At 33.7% G+C, this 20,219-nt stretch overlaps 1 protein-coding gene and 1 pseudogene across 1 annotated transcript; one reads left to right on the top strand and one right to left on the bottom strand.

The window, feature by feature from the left end:
• Positions 1–7,443: 7,443 nt before the first annotated feature.
• Positions 7,444–8,353, bottom strand: LOC131061365 (glutamate decarboxylase 1-like; annotated as a pseudogene).
• Positions 8,354–10,112: 1,759 nt separating this feature from the next.
• LOC131860191 (uncharacterized) lies at positions 10,113–15,952 on the top strand. Its single transcript, XM_059214570.1, has 6 exons — positions 10,113–10,310; positions 10,490–11,926; positions 12,319–12,482; positions 12,580–12,777; positions 13,546–14,933; positions 15,024–15,952. The coding sequence occupies exons 1-6, from the start codon at positions 10,113–10,115 to the stop codon at positions 15,950–15,952; spliced, it is 4,314 nt and encodes a 1,437-aa protein (XP_059070553.1).
• Positions 15,953–20,219: the final 4,267 nt, after the last annotated feature.

The following is a 20,219-nucleotide window of genomic DNA, read 5'->3' as shown; positions in this document are numbered from 1 at the left end:
TGCTAAGGCAGATCCTTTTCAGCTCCTCTACTCTGCAATCACACTCTGTAGTTTTCCACTCACTGGTCTGGCAAGTATCTCATCACTCGGATACAAACACAACATTTGCCAACACAAACAATATCAAACATCATCAATCTTATAGACAACAATTAGGTTGGTAGCATAAACCCTAAACCCTAAGCATTTTAGGTTTACAATTACAAGCGGTCTAATCCTGACCATTCAAACACTTTGCATAGAATAAAACAATCTCAAACAAATCACAAGTCAATCTGCATCGTCCATTCTTCACCGCACATGGAAATCAATAACCCATCACGCTCTCTTCACATACCGCTAAGAAGAATGTTCATTCCCGAGGTAGACATTTAATGCAATCGATCTTCACATGCAATATCCTCAAGGAAATCCTTCACGTGCACAAAAATAACGTGGCATCTCAATCTCATCCTCATCTCTTAGCTAACTCATCACAGAATGTCACCGGTTGCATTGCACAAGCTAGATTGCCAAACCGGAAACCCTAGAGCTAAGATTACCAACCGGTAGTCACACTTAGTGAAACCCTGATACTGGTTCACTTCATCTCTTCATACCGGTTCTCCTACTTGAACATCAAATAACAACTTCTTCCAATCTTCATACTAGTTCACCTACACTTATTGACATCAATGACAACATACATTATCATCATATCATCATACCGGTTCATCATAAGCCAACAACAGGAATGGAATTGTCATGTCTTCTTGCATTCACTAAATTGAAGAAGAACACAGTATTCTTGTCCCCCGCTTGAAGCCAATCAATACAAGCTCTTTGTTTCCAGTAGATTTCCTCCCTAAGCTCCTATTCCTCTAAAGCCTTGACTGCCATGTCTTCCTCCCTAAGCAAGGCTTCAAACAAACCATGCTCTCTTATTTCTTTGGTAATGCCATTCAACTCTAGTTGAGCAGCTATCTTAGCATGAAAAATATTCCTGAAACACTGGCGATTCAACCATTTAAGCTGAAACTTAACAAATTGCAGTTGCTTGGCAAAAGTGTACATAGAAATGGCAAAGGCTGGCCTCCCTTTCCTCCACCACTCTACAACATGATCCTGCAAGGAAGGATCCTATAACCACATAAGCTGGAATTTGAATGAAGGATCGCGAGCAACCCAAGTAGAAGAAGACACCAACTTTATGGGTCAGTGGTCCGAACCTCTCTAGTCTAAAATCTCAAAAAATGTGGACCACCCCCCACCAACCCAAAAACTAGAAACCTGAAAGCGATCCAACCTCTCTGCAATCCAATACTCCCCTACCCTCATGTTGTTCCAAGTGAACAGACCATTACCAGGCTTAATGTCAACAAGATGCAATGTTGATATACTATCCTGAAGAAGGAAAGAAGAAGGTTCCAATCGCATAACACCACCCTTCTTTTCAGTCAACTCTAAGATGGCATTGAAATCACCCACCATAATCCACGGATGAAAAGGGAACAACCCTCACATAAAAGAAATATGAGACCATAAATTATGCTTGCCTTGAAGATCAGTGGGGGCATAAATGTTAGTAAACAAGATATATTCCCTAGTCTCAAGACTAGAAGTAACCTCGGATAAAGAAGATCTGGAAGCAACCCACCAAATAGGATGAATCCTCAAGGGGTTCCAAAGACATGTCACTCCTCCAGAGGAGCCAACTGCCCCAATACACTGACACTCACCTCTCCCCCATAGCTTCGGCACCAAACTCAACATGCTTTCCATAGATAATTTAGTTTCTTACAAGAAAAGGACATCAAGAGAATGACTACTTATCAACTCTCAAACTACTTTTTGTCTAGGGCCACTGTTCAACCCCTCACATCCCATGATAGCACAATCATTTCGGGGGATTGGAAAAATGAGAATCCAGAGTCTTTATGAACCCTGACTCAAGCAAATTCTCCCCCATCAATTTGATCTTATCCAAATCTTTTTTTCTGCCAACCTTCGAAATATTCTTCGTTGCTCCTTTTTTAATGTCTTTCTGATGAAGACCCAAATGTAAGGAAATCTTGTTACTTTTGACCCCAGTAGGTTCCAATTTCTGAGCTGCAGGAGAACCATCCCCCCCAGCCAACTTCACTTCAGCACTAGAAAGGGGTCCCAACTGAGCCACTACTAGTTGATCCATCTCCATCTGCTGATTCCCAACCACCTGCAGAACCTGGGTAGAATCCCAATTCACACTATCAGGGACCAACCCTGATGCACCTTGATCCAAAGGAATTAACCCCGGGTTCACCTCCTGTTGGCTAAGGTCATCCAAGGCTTCAAATTTGTTAAAGGTATGCTCCTCCTATCTCTCCTGCAAGGACCTCTTTTGTCCCCAATTTCTATTCTTTGTCTTAACTGGGACAAAACCATCAGCACCCACTACCTCATCAAACATGGCAACTTTTCCTTTATTAGCCCCATCTAAGTTACATCAAGGCTACATTGAAGTTGGCGCACAACCAGTTTATACCTAGGGCACTTGCATTGCAAATGACCATACTCATGACACAGACGACACCGAAATGGTAAAGTCTCATAATCCAACTGTTGGACCCAAGAATAAGAGCCCACACACATATCTATAGCATTAGGCAAAGGTTTACTAAGATCAATTTCAACACAGATACGAGCGAAATTCATTACCTTTCTCCCCAAGGTTTGCGTTGAAGATCCAACCGACTTCCTAAGCAATGAAGTGAGCATCCGCAACACATCCTCCTGGAAACATTCCACCAGAAAATACGGTAAACGAACCCACATTGGGGACCTATTCGGGAGCTCCTCTGAAGGGTTAAACCCTGCATGCCAAGGTTTGATGAACAACCCCACCTGGTTATAAAAATATGGGCCTCCTTCAAAAACCCTATTGCGATCCTCCATGCAATTGAATGTAACCATGAAGTAGTTGTTTGCTAGCAGCATAATCTCCATTTCCCCTTCTGGTGCCCAAGTCCTCTGAGCCCAGTTCTCCAAAAACTGTAGAGAAACCCTCATCCCCAAAAACTTGCAATATAATGAGTGTTTTGAAAATTATTCAACATCTTCAGCTATCATCTCCGGAGGAATTACCAATTTTGGCCTCTCACTACATCTCTCCAGATAGCCATTAATCTTTGTAATCCGAGAGCCATTAGGCATACTAGCACTACCAAACCCCGAATCTGAAACAAAAAGAAATTTATCAAAAGTATGATGGGGATTTTGAACCCAACGCAACACGAAAATCCATGTCGGGTGATGCCTTCGAGGCCTCTCCTCCAGAACTAGACATTGCACCACAGGGAAAATCACACCCCAAAGGGAGATTAACAATGAATCCACACACCCCTATTAATCACCGAACACCCACCCCTCCCGAGCACCACCAAAGGGAAAAACGAACCAAAGCCCCCCTTACCCCACAAGCTATCCATGAAACGACAGGAAAACCCGAGCCCCTGTCGCGCTCAGCACAGACCCACCACCCACAGACCACCGCACTGCCACCAACACTAGCCACCCCAAAGACAAATCCTCCCCTCCCTGCAAGAAAACCCAATGCTCTACCCTCAATGCACCAGCAAACAGAGACCACCCACAAGCTAGGGCGTCGATCCCATTTTGCCCCTCATTACTACTTCAACATTAACATTTATATGACTTAGATAAAATTAATTAAGACATAATAAAACCTTTATAATACTATGTTGTTTATTAATTTTAACTTTTGTCTCTCTAAGTCCGGATGCACCATTGACCAAAATTATTAATTAGTTAGAAAAGAGAATAGATTTATTTTATTTATTTTTTAATTAATTAAAAATTATGATCAATGGTACATTATGATCTTGCATGGACTAATTTTACATTTAAACATAATTTATTTAATAATTTTTAAATTATTTATTATGATTTAAAAGAAAATATATAAAAGATGTTGATGTAAACAAGAGTTATAGTTTAGAGAAGTTCATTTGAATCGTTCAAAAGTACAAAACATTAATAAATTAATTTTTTATATATATGACACCATTTTTTCATCATAAAAATTCAATGAAATATTATTTTTTGTTTAATTTTCATATTTAATTATAGTGTAGTATCAATCAACTCCAACTTCTACCAAGTAAATTAATCATTACTTCAATGCTAACATTTATATGACTTAGATAAAATTAAGACATAATAAAATCTTTATAATACTATGTTGTTTATTAATTTTAACTTTTGTCTCTCTAAGGATAGAATGCACCATTGACCAAAATTAGTAATTAGTTTAAAAAGAGAATAGATTGTTTTATTTAATTTTTAATTAATTAAAAATTATGATCAATGGTACATTATGATCTTGCATAGACTAATTTTACATTTAAACATATTTTATTTAATAATTTTTAAATTATTATTATGATTAATAAGAAAATATATAAAAGATGTGGATGTAAACAAGAGCTATAGGTAATAAAAATGTTAATTTAGAAAAGTTCATTTGAATCATTCTAAAGTACAAAACATTAATAAATTATTTTTTGTATATATGACAACATTTTTTCTTCATAAAAATTCAATGGAATATTATTTTTTGGTTTAATTTTCATATTTAATTATAGTGTAGTATCAATCAACCCCAACTTCTACCAATTAAATTAATCACTACTACAACACTAACAAGTATATGACTTAGATAAAATTAATTAAGACATAATAAAACCTTTATAATACTATATTATTTCGCCGAGAGGCGATCTACAATGGGATCAATGTTGTCCGTAAACAAAAATGCTTTTTAAAAAAAATTTGACATGCTGACTTGGCAGTATAGTGATGATGCTGGCAGAAAAGTGGATAGAACTGTTACACATTCCTAATATAACATCCAATATATTCACATTGATCACAATATTGTATTTTGAATTTCAAATTTGTCACCTAAAAAATTTGTCTCCAAATTCTCAGATTTAGAGTGCTCTGCTCAGCATTTAATTGGCATTCATAATTTTAACGTTCGAATTGAGGGAGGGATTTTAAATATTTGAAAATCAGAATACCAATGAGAGGGAGGAATTTTAAATATTTGAAAATCAAAATACTGATGATCACGTCCATGCACTACACGACTCTTAGTTGGCATTGAGTATGTGAATTAGTTGGCATTAATTCTGTCAATTAATTTCTTGTAACAAATATAGACTATGCCTGTCTACCAATAAAGTAGAGGTGATAGCAGTGCATGCATGCGGTGACTAATAAGGTGAGTTGGCAGAATACAATGGCACTGGTGAAAGAGGGGAATAAAATCTGTCAAAACCGTTATAGAAGAGTGGATGCCAAAGAAAAAGTTGTGGTATTGCATCTTTAAAAACGAACAGAATAAGCTTACAACATTTCTCAAAAAAATATATATTTGATATAGTTGAGAGAAAGGCACTGCTATTGTAAACTGATTTTTGTCAGAGTCTTTTTCTTTACAGTAGATTTTCAAGTTTCCATAGCAATTTCAACATATTTCTTTTGTGTATATCTCTGATGTGTTTTGTTTCTAATGGACCAGCATTGCAAGCACATACAGTTATGATCTAATATCTCTGCCAACTTCAGATTCAATTGACTCATTACAGGTATTTTGCATGTTATTGTATTGTCTTGTACAAATGAAAAAAGAAATCGCATATGTTAATATTATCTTTGTTCATTACCAGGTGCTTTGAACAGACAATTTGTTCTCCATTGTGCAATCAACACAAAAACTGAGGCAAGTAGCACAATAACTATTAGCAAAGTTGAAAAGTTTCGATGACCATTTAAAAATTCCATTTTCTAGAGATATGCACTCTCTCAAATGCTCTATATTGTAGAAGCTTAGAAGGGAATTTTCAGTGCATGCAAAACTAAAATCTCTGTATCCAAATCTGCATTATTTTGTTTGTAAATGCTATGTCTTTGTAGAAGGGGACTCAACTATTACTATTAATGCTATAAGGTCTACTAGAATACTCAATTCGAGATTCCAAGCTTTGCTGGAAATTTTTTTATCAATCATGGAAAAATTTGAGAATTTTTCTTGTAAGCATATCTATAGGGAAGCAAACATAGAGGTGGATTTGCTTTCCGAATTAGCTGCAGATGGGCAAGAATAGAGATGGTGGGCATAAGATGTAAAGATTTAGAGGGACCAAGGAGGGTCTCCTGGTGATGCTGAAGCAAACCCCATTTTTTCGCCAATATAATTACATTTCCTAATCTGAAATTCTTCTTCTATATGTCAGCTTCGGAGATTTATCCTTGCTTAAAAAAGGAGAAGCCTTCCCGCCTAAAAAATTATTTTTGCGAAGCCCACTCTTAACTGACAGAAAAAGTTTAAACAAAGGTCTACCACATTTTTAATTGCCTTTAACGGCTCCTCGCATTAAATGAAGAAACTGAGCCCCAACACAAGGTGAGGAAGCTTCTGCAGGGCTGCAGAGACACAGAGATGGTAGTCGTGCTTGTGGTCGTGGCAGGGGAAGTGGTTGTGGGCATGGTCGCGGAAGAGGATGTTGTAGAGGCCAGCCAACTTCCCATTCTCATAAACGACTTTCGGCTTAGCTGTTTATCGACCCAAAAAAATATTAAAATTTCATATAATAATACGAGCATTTTCCAATATATAAGCACGTTACAATTTTTTTAAAGCATTCAAGTAATTATAAAAGATTGAAATAGTAATTCAAAAGTCATTTTAAATAATGTTCCAATCATCCTTCAATGCACAAGTCTCTTTTATAAATTTTGAGATAAAGGCTCTTTTTCAATTTCTGAAAATTCATATCTGTAATAATCAGAATTCAAATAATAATCAAATTTTAAAAGATAAATACCTTAATCTTTTACACTAATTGTTTATGTTTGTTTTTCAATCTGCTTGGGTACAAATCTCACACGCCCTTGGTTCTGGTCTTGTCGAGTCTTGAACCGGTGAACTTTGGCTTTTGTTGTTCCTAGAGTCTACTAGTGTTGCTGGGTTTCAAACTAGAGACCTTTGCAAGCTTAACTGTGCCAAACCTCCCAACTGCTGTTGCTTCTTCTTCTTCTCCAACCAACAGTAAAACTGCAAAGCTGATTCAATATAGGATGAAAAAATCATGATTCACAGCTACCGACCAACAGTAAAATTGTGCACTCCTACATATTAACATGTTTAAAAATGCATTGAAAAACTTTGCACCCCTACAAAACTTCAAAGAAATGAAAACACACGCATTTAGTTTATAGTAATAGGAAACATTTATTCAGCAAACACAAAGGACCCCATGAAAATAAGAACATATAAGAGGACTAACAAATGTTTTAGCAGATGCCCTTTGTTTTGTCCACAGAGTTTTGAGGATGGCGGGCATGGCATCCCTTTCTTCGCCTGTGACTATGGCTATCACCACCATTCGACTCTGTGATAGCTTCTTTTGCCTGCTACCCCTTTTTATCTTCTTCACTAATGGCTAAGCCTTGAACTGCATGAATTATCTTAGGAGGAAGCTCTTCCAATTCCTTTGATACTCTGTCAACATCTGCAACCAGGCGCTCTGCCAGCGTTCGGTTGAAGTCCTCTCTCACCACAACACGCAGAAGTGTAATGTGCTGAGCATCTGGAGCCATTGTATAGGCTGGAACAATCCACCCATATTTTCTTAGATGATCTGATATTGCATATTCATCGTGCTCAGTGTTGCCTTAGATTTAACTTGGCCTGAATGGGGAGCTACCATACAAGACACCACTGTACAATTGCTGATAATTTAAGATTTTCCTTAAAAAAACCTTCCAATTTGTAAAAAGAACCTTAGTTAGCAGCTAGAGTAAAAAATGTGAGTTGCAAATAAAAGAAATCTGTGAATGAGCAACAGATTGATAAGAAAGTGTTGTCTATTTGCCCAAAATTTAATAATAATTTGAGTTTTCTTGAACCTCATAACATCACTGATTAAATAAAGGACAAGTAGATGCACAGGACCAGTGCCTTTTAATATGATGTAGTCAACATATCGGTAATTTATAATAAAATAGTTGTCATTGTTCATATGTCAACTCATTATACTCTTTTGTTTGGAAGCTAAGAATAATATTTGAAAATTATCTGAATGCATAAAAATAAATAAATATATGAGTTACCTTTAGAGAAGTTGAGAGTGAAGGTGAGTTGATCAACACCCAAATAGTTGATGTGGAAAATAAGTTCCTCAGGCAGATCTTGTTTGCTTCAGCAAACAACCCATCCCACACCAGCATATACAAGCCCATATTTGTGGCCACTCACATTAATGCTTTTTACTAAGGGTAAGCGAAAGTCCCGCAGTAAATCTAGATATAAAAATCATTTGGATATAAAAATCATGAATCAGATAATGTCCATTCAATATAGGATGAAAAAATCATGATATCCATATTTCAATTAAATATTGGAACTCATTACTATTTATTACCCTATCATCAGCAGTACTTGGAACGGGGACATTAAGCAATTTAGAAGAATGCCAGTGACAATTGTATAAAAAAGTTTATTTCTTACAAAGCATCATTGTCAGCAATCTAGAAGAATGCCAGCTTTGACAATCACATTAAAAAGTTTATTTCTTACAAATCATCATTGTGAATTTTAAAGAATTGAAATCTTACAAAGAAAAGTGCAAATTAAATGGGAATGGTATTAAAGTCATCGTTATTCAAAGTTCCCATATATTCTAACATCATCTCATTTTGAATTATCAGCTACAGAAGCCTTAAAACATATGCTCCTTGGCTGCAGAATAAATAAATAAATTACTGTCATGGGTTGTATATTGAAATACAATAAACAGTTCATGATAGTAATTTATTTAAAATTTGATAATTGTCACCAGCCCATGAGATTTTGAAAATTTTAACAATTTTGATGAGCTTCTTAGAATAATTTATTAAATTGTTAAATTCCAGTCATAGTTGGCCATTAGAGATCCACTATATAACTAAGAAAAAAATTGAATTTAATAAAATATTTGTTAAGGGAGGTGAATTAAAAACATTATCAGCACAGTGCAGAATCAGAATTTAATTTTCAATGCTTTTTAGGTAGAATCCATATTATATATGCTCTCTAATATCTAGAAACTCTGTTTTTTAATAAATTATGGACCATTGTTTGAAAGTTTTTTGTTTTCCTTTATAACTTGTTACTACTCTGTTTTTTAATAAATTATGGACCATTGTTTGAAAGTTTTTTGTTTTCCTTTATAACTTGTTACTACAGCTATGGATGAGAAGCACTTATTCTTCTTACATTTTCTTTTACACAGGTGTAATTTATAGGAAATATAATATTTTTCAAATTAGAAAGTTGCATATCATAGAATAAATTTAGAATATTAAATTTTAAAAAAAAATTAGAAATCATGAAAAAATAGATTTTTTTGTTTGAAATGTTAATTTAGATAGAATTTGTTCAAAATAGAAACTTTTCATTTTGTTTCATATTTTACTTTCTAAATTTACTATTAGTTACATCTTTTTCTTTCAAATTTGAAGATGAATATTATATTTCAAATAAAAAGATAGAACATTATTCTAATATGAAACTCTAAAACTATAGGGTGCACTTAATTAAATGTATATTGATATAGATTTGTTAATTTAATGTTGTGTAGGCATTAAAAATTTTGTTCACCAATCAAACACTTTCACATTTTCAGGAGAATTTGTCTTCCAGGCTATTTTTTACAATAATTTTTTTTTTGTGAAATAATTTTTAAAATATATTGTAAATTCTAATTTATAACAATAATCTATTTTATTTTTAGAAATTTTGCTTTTTAATAAATTCTAATTTATTACATTCTCATCTTTTTTTTTAATTTATTTGTATATTCCATACCACCATATGCATTTAACAACAATTGTGTATGAAATTTGTTAATAATGTATCTATCACCATACACTCTCATAACAAGTTCAATCATTCTCTCTATACATAGATAATTCCAATATTCAATTGTTACAAATAATTCTACTTTTCTTCACAGTTTTTTTAAACTTCATTTCTACTCTGATCCTATCACATTATATAAATTAGAAATATAATTTATTGTGTAGCTATGGATCAACCAATATTGAATTTTGAATCGGAAGAGGAGAGGAGGCAATATCAAAGAGCACAAAGAAGAGAGTATCAGAGAGAATATCAAAGAGAATATAGGAGACGACAACGGGAACGTTTGACAGATGATCAAAGGGAAGAAGAAAGAAGAAGACAAAGTGAAGCTCGAAGACAAAGAAATGCTAGACGAGCAGAAGTAACAATACAAGAGTTGGAATTTCTAAATAGAGAGGAAGCTAATATTATTACAAATAGTCATCAAAGAACATCTCAACAACTCTCTCATATTGAAAGAGAGCAAAGGCAACAGGTTGATTCACATTCAAGTGGGCAGGAAATCAACCATCAAACCAAAATATTGAGTGTCATCTTCAGAATGAAAGCTCAAGGTCAATAGAACGAGTTGCAGAGACACCTCGACCTAGAAGTCAATTTGAGAATAATTTGGGTGCAGAAGGTGATGCACAAAATAGACAAAATACAAATGGAATTATTCGAGCTGATTTTCAAAGATTTCAAATGCAATTTCGACACCAATTAGATCGCTTTAGAATGCCAAGCATGTGTTATATTTGTCAAGAGTGTTATCTAGGAATTAAAGTAAATCGTAGCTCACAAGGTCCTATATGCACTAGATGTAGACAAGAGAGAGGAAACAATAGATTTTCGGCTTCAAACAATATGGATCCCGGGCCACAACCAGAAGAGCTTGCAAGTTTGACTCAAGTAGAAGAAATGTTGATTGCACGTGTCAACCCAATATTACAAGTTACACATGCAACAGGTGGTCAATACAAATACAAAGGACACACAATAAGTTTTCCACAAAATGTGGAACATATTTCAAACATTTTGCCACATACAATAGATCATTTGCCAATCATTATTGTTCGAAGAAGGGACCAACGTGGCACAAATTATAACTTTACAGTGAATAGGGATCGTGTGTACAGAGCACTTAAATACAAAATTGAGCATGATAAATATTATTCTGATGTCATAGTTAATGAGAATGCTCTCAATGATCTATCTAGCAATTTTGATGAAAATATTTTCAACAGATTGAAGACAGTGCATATAGAATTTGATTCTGATGCAAATGAAATCATATTTGTGGGTCCAATCATGGAAACAGATGAAGGTAATACAATTGACCACACAAATTCAATGGCTTCTAAACTACCTAATGCTCAAAAAGAAATGGAATTAATACATGCATGGATAAATAATCCTGATACAAATCAAACAGCATTGATCGATTGGCCAGCAATTGGTACATCTCCTATCAATGAGTATGTCACATTGGGATTACTTGATATGGCATTTCCAACATTGTTTCCTGATGGTAGATGTGACTGGTTAGAGCCACGAATGAGGCGAGTGCATTTGCATGAATTTGTGAAACATCTACTGCGGTATAGAGATCATCGATTTGGTCAACATCCAAGATTCAAATATTTTATGATGAACATGATTATGAGACATCGTGCACAAAATTCATCTGCAGTCTTTGTAAAACGAGGTTTTCATGACATGCCAATCACTATCAATGAATTGCGTCAGCATATGGAAAATATGCCACAATCCCATTTAGCAAATAGGTTGATGCGGTTTGGAACATCATTGAGGGGTACAAGGTCATATTGGGCCAAATGTTGTGCAGAATTAACAGACATGCTTCATCAAATAGGCTCCCCTACGATATTCTTCACATTAAGTGTAGCAGATATGTATTGGCCTGATTTGCATGCACTAATGTCGGGAACATCACCAACCACTCCACGAGAAGCTCAAAATTGGAGAAAGCAGAATGTTATCAACTACCCCCATATAGTTGCACATTACATGCACTTAAGACATTCAATATTTAGAAAAGAAATCCTAGAAAAAGGAATGAATGTTGAAGATTTTTGGTATGGGTATGAGTGGCAACATAGGGGCTCACCACATGTGCATGGATTCATATGGATGAATGGAGCACCCAATATGGACAATATTGACTGGTCAAATGAAGAGCAATGAAAACATGCAGAAAAATACTTTCATTCCATTGTTCATGCATGGAATCCTAGAGAAGATCCACATCAACGAAATATATAGGCAAGTCTATGAAAATTTCAACATATATATGGTTTATTGTTTGACATAAAGTATTTTATAGCTTATGATGTAGCTAACATATTTGTTTTTATTTTAAATTGTAGGCATTTCAAAATTTTCCTCTACATCCATGTCTAAAAAATACAAGACAACTTGCAGAGATAGATATTGATAAGGACTATGAAGAGATCCTTAACTGTGTAGAACGACATACATTGTGTAGGGAGGGTGCATGCCTGCGAAAAAAAAGAGGAAGGATGGTTTGTAGGTAAATATTTATCAAATCAAATATTTATATAAGAATTAAATACTATACAAAAAAAAAGTAACCAAATATTTATGACAAGTCTTGATATTTTTTATAGGTATAATGCTCCTTGGCCTTTGAATCTGAGTGGGTCCAAATTATATGAAGATATAGAAACAGGTGAAAAAAAATTTGAACCTGCAAGAAATGATGATAGGGTGAATTCACATAATCGTCACATATTGCAATTATGGAGAGCAAATATAGATTGGCAACCTGTTCTTTCCAAACATGCAGTAGTCAAATATATTGCCAAGTATGCTAATAACAATATTGAAAGGCTAAATGAATTCAACCACCAAACCCTAGCCTAACAATGAACAAAGATCCACCATAACATATGAAGATAACCTAAGACAATGCAAAATAACTCAAAATCACAAAGATTATACCATCACATGTCCAATAGGGTTTTGATATCCATTCTTCCTATCTCCGTTGATCTTGCTTGATATATTTGCTCTCAGATTTTAATATGCACAAGAGCTCAACAAAGAACGGAATGTGGTTGCAAGTAGGATCATAGTGTAGTCAATTCCATAAAAGATCATTAGCATGTGTCATTAGGCCTTGACAATGAAGAAAGCATCTCCTTAAATAGAAGACACAATATGAAATGGAGGGTTAAGATTGAGAGGTGTAAAAAGAGAGGTCGGCTAGGATTAGAGGGTAGGTATAAGAAATACCAAAATAATGAAAGGGGTAGGTAGTGTATGAGTTAAGAGATGAATGACATGTGTCATGGGTAGAAAAAGCTAATGAATTAATTAAATAAATAAATATTTATTTAATTAATAGAAGAAATAGGACAATTAAATAAATAAAATATTTATTTAATTTAGGAAAGGGATAATTTAAATAAATAAATGTATTTATTTAAATGAGAAATAAGGCTAGAAGAGGATAAATGAATTAATTAAATAAATAAAAATTTATTTAATTAATAGAAGAATTAGGCTTAGATAATTAAATAAATAAAATATTTATTTAATTAGACATACAATTTTGAGTGTCTACAATGGAGAGCAAATATAGATTGGCAACCTGTTCTTTCCAAACATGCAGTAGTCAAATATATTGCCAAGTATGCAGCGAAAGCAGAGAAAAGCTCTGAAACATATCACCAGATGTTGATGAGCCTCTCCAACATGGAAGACCCTAATGATTTAGCTACTCGAGCATATAGAAGGCTTCTGACTGAAACAATTATTGAAAGGGACATTGGTGCTCAAGAAACATGTCACATGTTGTTAGAACTTCCATTAGTAGAGAGTAGTAGAAGATTTGTTAATCTAAATGTCTCACATGAGGTGTTCAAACCTGTAACTATAAATGATGAAGAGAATAATGAAGAGCAGACAAAATCTTTCATTGATGGATATAAAACAAGGCCTCTTTGTATGGAAGGTGTCACATTAATTGATGCAGCTAGATCATGGATATATAATCCTGAAAGAAAACGAGACAACAAATGGGAACCAAGGGAAAGAGCAGCAATTGTTAGAGTTTTTCCTAGGTTTGTATCTCTTCCTCCACGTGAGTCAAATAAATGGATTGACTTTTGTTTATCAGAGTTATTACTCTACAAACCATTTCGTGACATAGAAAGGGATATTGGTCATGATGATGACTCTATGATAGCAAATTGGGAGTCATTTACCTACAATCCTTGGCATGTCGAACGAATAACAAGTATTGAAAATGCAGAGGCTAATACTGATTCAGAAATTGAAGAGAATGAAGCTATTCAGAGAAATACCACAGAGCATGAATGGGAAATTATATCTAGGCTACATCATGGTCAAAATATACAATTTTTAGAAATAGATATGTTGGGGAGAAGAGACATTGATAGACATACAAATTGGTCTACTGATTATCAAGGTGAAGAGTACACAACTACAGCAATCAGTTTCATAACTAACATGAAGGATCATGGATGTCTTATATATGATGATATACCCCAATGCATCAACTACATGACCCTCAGTGATAAGCAAAAAAAGGCAGTTGATATAATTATGACACACTATCAGAGGAATCAAAATAAAGTGCCATTGTTCATGATAATTCAGGGAACAACAGGTACAGGAAAGTCATATTTAATTGGTGCCATCAGTCAAGCTCTTGAAAATGCTGCAATGCCATCTCGTTCTCCCCTTCTATTACTTGCACCAACAGGAGTTGCAGCGTTCAATATAGGGGCCTCTACAGTTCATTCCAAATTGAGAATCCCAATACGAGATTTCACTCAACTACAGGGAACAAGACTTGCCATTTTTCAAGAAGAAATGGCGCATAGCAAGTACATTTTGATTGATGAAATGAGCTTCATTGGTCAAAACATGTTGGAAAACATAGATTCTCGACTCCGACAAGCATACCCACAAAGTGCACACCTAAGTTTTGCAGGTATGCATTTAATTTTGACTAATGAGGAAAAATAAATTTCAATAACAATATTATATATTTTAAAAATAATTATTTTGAATTATCTTTCAGGTATATCTATGATTTTGGTAGGAGATTTGGGTCAATTGCCTCCGGTTAATGATAGACCTGCATATGCCAGTAATAGACGGGCAAAGCTACTATGGGAGGAATTCAAAATTGTGGTTACTTTAGATAAAATATTCAGACAAGATGGAGAAAATATTCAGCAACAAAGATTTCGTCAACTTTTGACAAATCTAAGAGATGCAAACCCACAAATTGATGATTGGAAGCTACTAATGATGAGAACCCCTACTAACATAGATGTTGCAAGTAATTCTGAATTTGAAAATACTGTCCATTTGTTCTCCACAAATGACAATGTTCATAGTCATAATAAAAAAATGTTATATTCATTGAGGCATCCCGTTGCACGAAGTGTTGCAACAAAAGCAGGAAGTGTTAATATAGCAGAAGATTTCTCAACTGGTGAACTTGATCTAGAGTTATTGATCAGTAAGAATTCAAGGGTCATGCTAACTTCAAACCTTTGGATACAAGCAGGTCTTGTAAATGGAGCTTTGGGATATGTTCAAAAGATTGTCTACAAGCCAGGAAGTGCTCCACCTGACCCACCGACATATGTGATGGTTGAATTTGATAATTACTCAAGATTACCATTTGAATATCATCATCCAAATACAATTCCAATAACAACAATACAAAAGGGTAGAACACTTCAGCTACCATTGAGATTGGCATGGGCATTGACTATACATAAATCTCAAGGATTGACTCTTCCAAAAGTAACTATCGATATAGGACCAAGAGAAAGAACTGGATTGACATTTGTTGCAGTATCTCGTGTAAAATCTCTAGAGGGTTTGAGAATAATGCCACCATTTACATATGATCGTTATGAGAAAATGAAAAAGGGTAGACAACTTGCGAAGCGCAAGGCTGAGGAAAATAGGCTCAAACTTTTGGAAGATAATTGATGTAATATATTTTTTGTTGAATTTTTTTTTATTGTCTTTGACACCTCTGTTCTTTATTGCCACTATAATTATTTCTAATATTTAATATATCATATATGCTTTCACAATGTCTACTCAATAATTATAAATGATAAGAAATATTACATGAATTTAATCAATGAAAGGTTTTTTGTTTCCATACAAATCTCTAGAGGGCTTTAAAATAATATTACCATTCATTATGAGAAAATAAAAAAGGGTAGACAACTTTCCAAAAATAAGGCTAAATAAAATAAACTCAAATTTGTAGAAGATTAAATTTGTGTATATATTTTTTTGATCAAATTTGCTTCCATGGCTCTAATACTTGTGTTATGTCTGCCCACAACAAATAATTGTTAACATTTTATACACCACTAAATGCTTCCACAATATCTATTAAATAAACAAATATAAATTATCAGTTAATGTTACATAAATTTAAACAAGCCATTTATTTATTTATTTCCATATCCAGTATAAATTTCATTTGAAATGTGAAGGAGATTTCCTTTTGACAGCCATATTTCTTAGATGCACCTAATATAATCTTGCATCATTTTTTATATCATCATGGTAAAGAAAATTCGTACATGTATGAATTGTTATGGTCCTCCTTGTGTTTAATAGACTAACCTAGAAAACAATGTATGTATGTATATCTCTTTGATTAAAAATGTATGAATATATATTTTAGGTACTTTAATAACATTCATTTGCTTAATGTTTATTACCCTTTATGTGATTTTCTATTTAAATTGGAAAGTATATTCCTTGAGCAATTTAATAGTAATTTAAGAGCTAATAATAATTTGCATGCATGTAAAGAAGATGTCAGATAATATACGTACAAAATGGGTGTCCACTTGGATGTCAATGTATCACCCGTATCTTCCACGCAATGTCCTCCTTCGTATAGAGGAATTGAGTGTTCGCTATTGGGTCAGAGACAGGATGGTCAAGAAAATTAACAACAATGGATTAAGGACCACTCAATTCAAATTTGACAATTATGCTGTATATTTTAACTTCTTATATGAATCGAAGATCAAAATGAACTTAGATGTCAGATTTAATAATCTTCAAATTGAGATTGTAGATTTGTGTGGTTGGTCGATTTCTCTATACCACGAGATTCGAGATCTTTACCTTGCTGGATGCATTTGGAGAATCGTTATTAGACCAACAATAAAAATTGAGAAGCACACTCTATCCGATCAACTTAGTATGAAGTTTATGAGATTTCTTAAGGGACAATCACGGATCAGTTATCACACAGGCCCACCTGAGGAATGGTTTCTTACTACTCTTAAGCTCGGGTACTCTATAAGATTCACAGTGCATCAAGTTATGCCATCATTCAGGTTGTTGCATGCATACTATGGGATACCTGCCTTGTATGCAGTGAAGTCCAATGTGACAATTAAAGTTCGGACTATTCTTGACGATACTGAAGATCGAGAGATATTACCTGTGCATCCATGGTTAAGAAAGTGAAAGTAGTCTATAGATATTATTTGATAAATGTGTGCAAACTATTTAAACATTGCATTTATGACTATATTCAATTATTCTATTTTTATATTATTATTTGATGCAATATAGCCTAAATTCAATTTTAATAATATTTTGTAACTATTGTTGTAAAATTGCTAAGAATGTGATCTTTTATGGTTTATGTATTCTTTCTTGCATCAAACAAACCTAATGAATTTGGTGACTACAAAAAAATTGTCAATGTTTGTTATGTTGTTAATTATATTTTATTGGTTATTTAATAATCAAATAGAAAGATTAATTTTTTTATTGTCACGTCATTTGCTTATGATTTTATAATTTTTGTGGTATTTCATATGATTTTGGTGACATCTCAACATAGTAAGCCAGCTAATATCATATTTTAATGGTTGAATTTTTCCAATGACTATTAGGTATTTTCATTATTTATTTCATGTACAATTTGTATTACTTAATATTATTTGTTTATAATTTTATTTTATTTCAAATTATTAATTATTTTATTCTCATTGTACCTTAATAGTAATCTTAGTTTTATTGTTTTTTTTATTTTTAGCAAAAAGTTGAAACTATGGATGCTTCACAGAATGAATCAGAAATCATTGTTGAGAGTCCTCATGCTTCTGTAAACTCTAATAATTTTGTCTTCCAGGTTAGTATGCTATTTTTTACAATAATTTTTTTTTTGTGAAATAATTTTTAAAATATATTGTAAATTCTAATTTATAACAATAATCTATTTTATTTTTAGAAATTTTGCTTTTTAATAAATTCTAATTTATTACATTCTCATCTTTTTTTTTAATTTATTTGTATATTCCATACCACCATATGCATTTAACAACAATTGTGTATGAAATTTGTTAATAATGTATCTATCACCATACACTCTCATAACAAGTTCAATCATTCTCTCTATACATAGATAATTCCCATATTCAATTGTTACAAATAATTCTACTTTTCTTCACAGTTTTTTTAAACTTCATTTCTACTCTGATCCTATCACATTATATAAATTAGAAATATAATTTATTGTGTAGCTATGGATCAACCAATATTGAATTTTGAATCGGAAGAGGAGAGGAGGCAATATCAAAGAGCACAAAGAAGAGAGTATCAGAGAGAATATCAAAGAGAATATAGGAGATGACAACGGGAACGTTTGACAGATGATCAAAGGGAAGAAGAAAGAAGAAGACAAAGTGAAGCTCGAAGACAAAGAAATGCTAGACGAGCAGAAGTAACAATACAAGAGTTGGAATTTCTAAATAGAGAGGAAGCTAATATTATTACAAATAGTCATCAAAGAACATCTCAACAACTCTCTCATATTGAAAGAGAGCAAAGGCAACAGGTTGATTCACATTCAAGTGGGCAGTACAATCAACCATCAAATCAAAATATTGAGTGTCATCTTCAGAATGAAAGCTCAAGGTCAATAGAACGAGTTGCAGAGACACCTCGACCTAGAAGTCAATTTGAGAATAATTTGGGTGCAGAAGGTGATGCACAAAATAGACAAAATACAAATGAAATTATTCGAGCTGATTTTCAAAGATTTCAAATGCAATTTTGACACCAATTAGATCGCTTTAGAATGCCAAGCATGTGTTATATTTGTCAAGAGTGTTATCTAGGAATTAAAGTAAATCGTAGCTCACAAGGTCCTATATGCACTAGATGTAGACAAGAGAGAGGAAACAATAGATTTTCGGCTTCAAACAATATGGATCCCGGGCCACAACCAGAAGAGCTTGCAAGTTTGACTCAAGTAGAAGAAATGTTGATTGCACGTGTCAACCCAATATTACAAGTTACACATGCAACAGGTGGTCAATACAAATACAAAGGACACACAATAAGTTTTCCACAAAATGTGGAACATATTTCAAACATTTTGCCACATACAATAGATCATTTGCCAATCATTATTGTTCAAAGAAGGGACCAACGTGGCACAAATTATAACTTTATAGTGAATAGGGATCGTGTGTACAGAGCACTTAAATACAAAATTGAGCATGATAAATATTATTCTGATGTCATAGTTAATGAGAATGCTCTCAATGATCTATCTAGCAATTTTGATGAAAATATTTTCAACAGATTGAAGACAGTGCATATAGAATTTGATTCTGATGCAAATGAAATCATATTTGTGGGTCCAATCATGGAAACAGATGAAGGTAATACAATTGACCACACAAATTCAATGGCTTCTAAACTACCTAATGCTCAAAAAGAAATGGAATTAATACATGCATGGATAAATAATCCTGATACAAATCAAACAGCATTGATCGATTGGCCAGCAATTGGTACATCTCCTATCAATGAGTATGTCACATTGGGATTACTTGATATGGCATTTCCAACATTGTTTCCTGATGGTAGATGTGACTGGTTAGAGCCACGAATGAGGCGAGTGCATTTGCATGAATTTGTGAAACATCTACTGCGGTATAGAGATCATCGATTTGGTCAACATCCAAGATTCAAATATTTTATGATGAACATGATTATGAGACATCATGCACAAAATACATAAATTTCATCTTGTCTCTTAATTCGGCTAAGTGTAAACCACTAGCATCACTAACATCAACACCCAATAATTCCTCAATCAAGGCAAGAATCTTCATCTAAATGTCCTGAATTAATCCTTCCATCTCCATACAACTCGATTGGGGGTTCTCATAAGCTGATTTCTTCAAGGCTAATGCACAAT

This window comes from Cryptomeria japonica, chromosome 11, assembly GCF_030272615.1.
Source record: "Cryptomeria japonica chromosome 11, Sugi_1.0, whole genome shotgun sequence".
Classification (NCBI taxonomy): domain Eukaryota; kingdom Viridiplantae; phylum Streptophyta; class Pinopsida; order Cupressales; family Cupressaceae; genus Cryptomeria; species Cryptomeria japonica.
This window is presented reverse-complemented; position numbering and strand designations above follow the sequence as displayed.

Excerpts from the sequence above, each read along its gene's own strand:
- LOC131860191 (XM_059214570.1), top strand. The coding sequence starts at position 10,113 with ATGGATCAACCAATATTGAATTTTGAATCGGAAGAGGAGAGGAGGCAA. Across the intron at positions 12,778-13,545 it reads GTAGTCAAATATATTGCCAA|AGCAAATATAGATTGGCAAC; the intron begins GTATGCTAATAA and ends TCTACAATGGAG. Across the intron at positions 14,934-15,023 it reads TGCACACCTAAGTTTTGCAG|GTATATCTATGATTTTGGTA; the intron begins GTATGCATTTAA and ends ATTATCTTTCAG.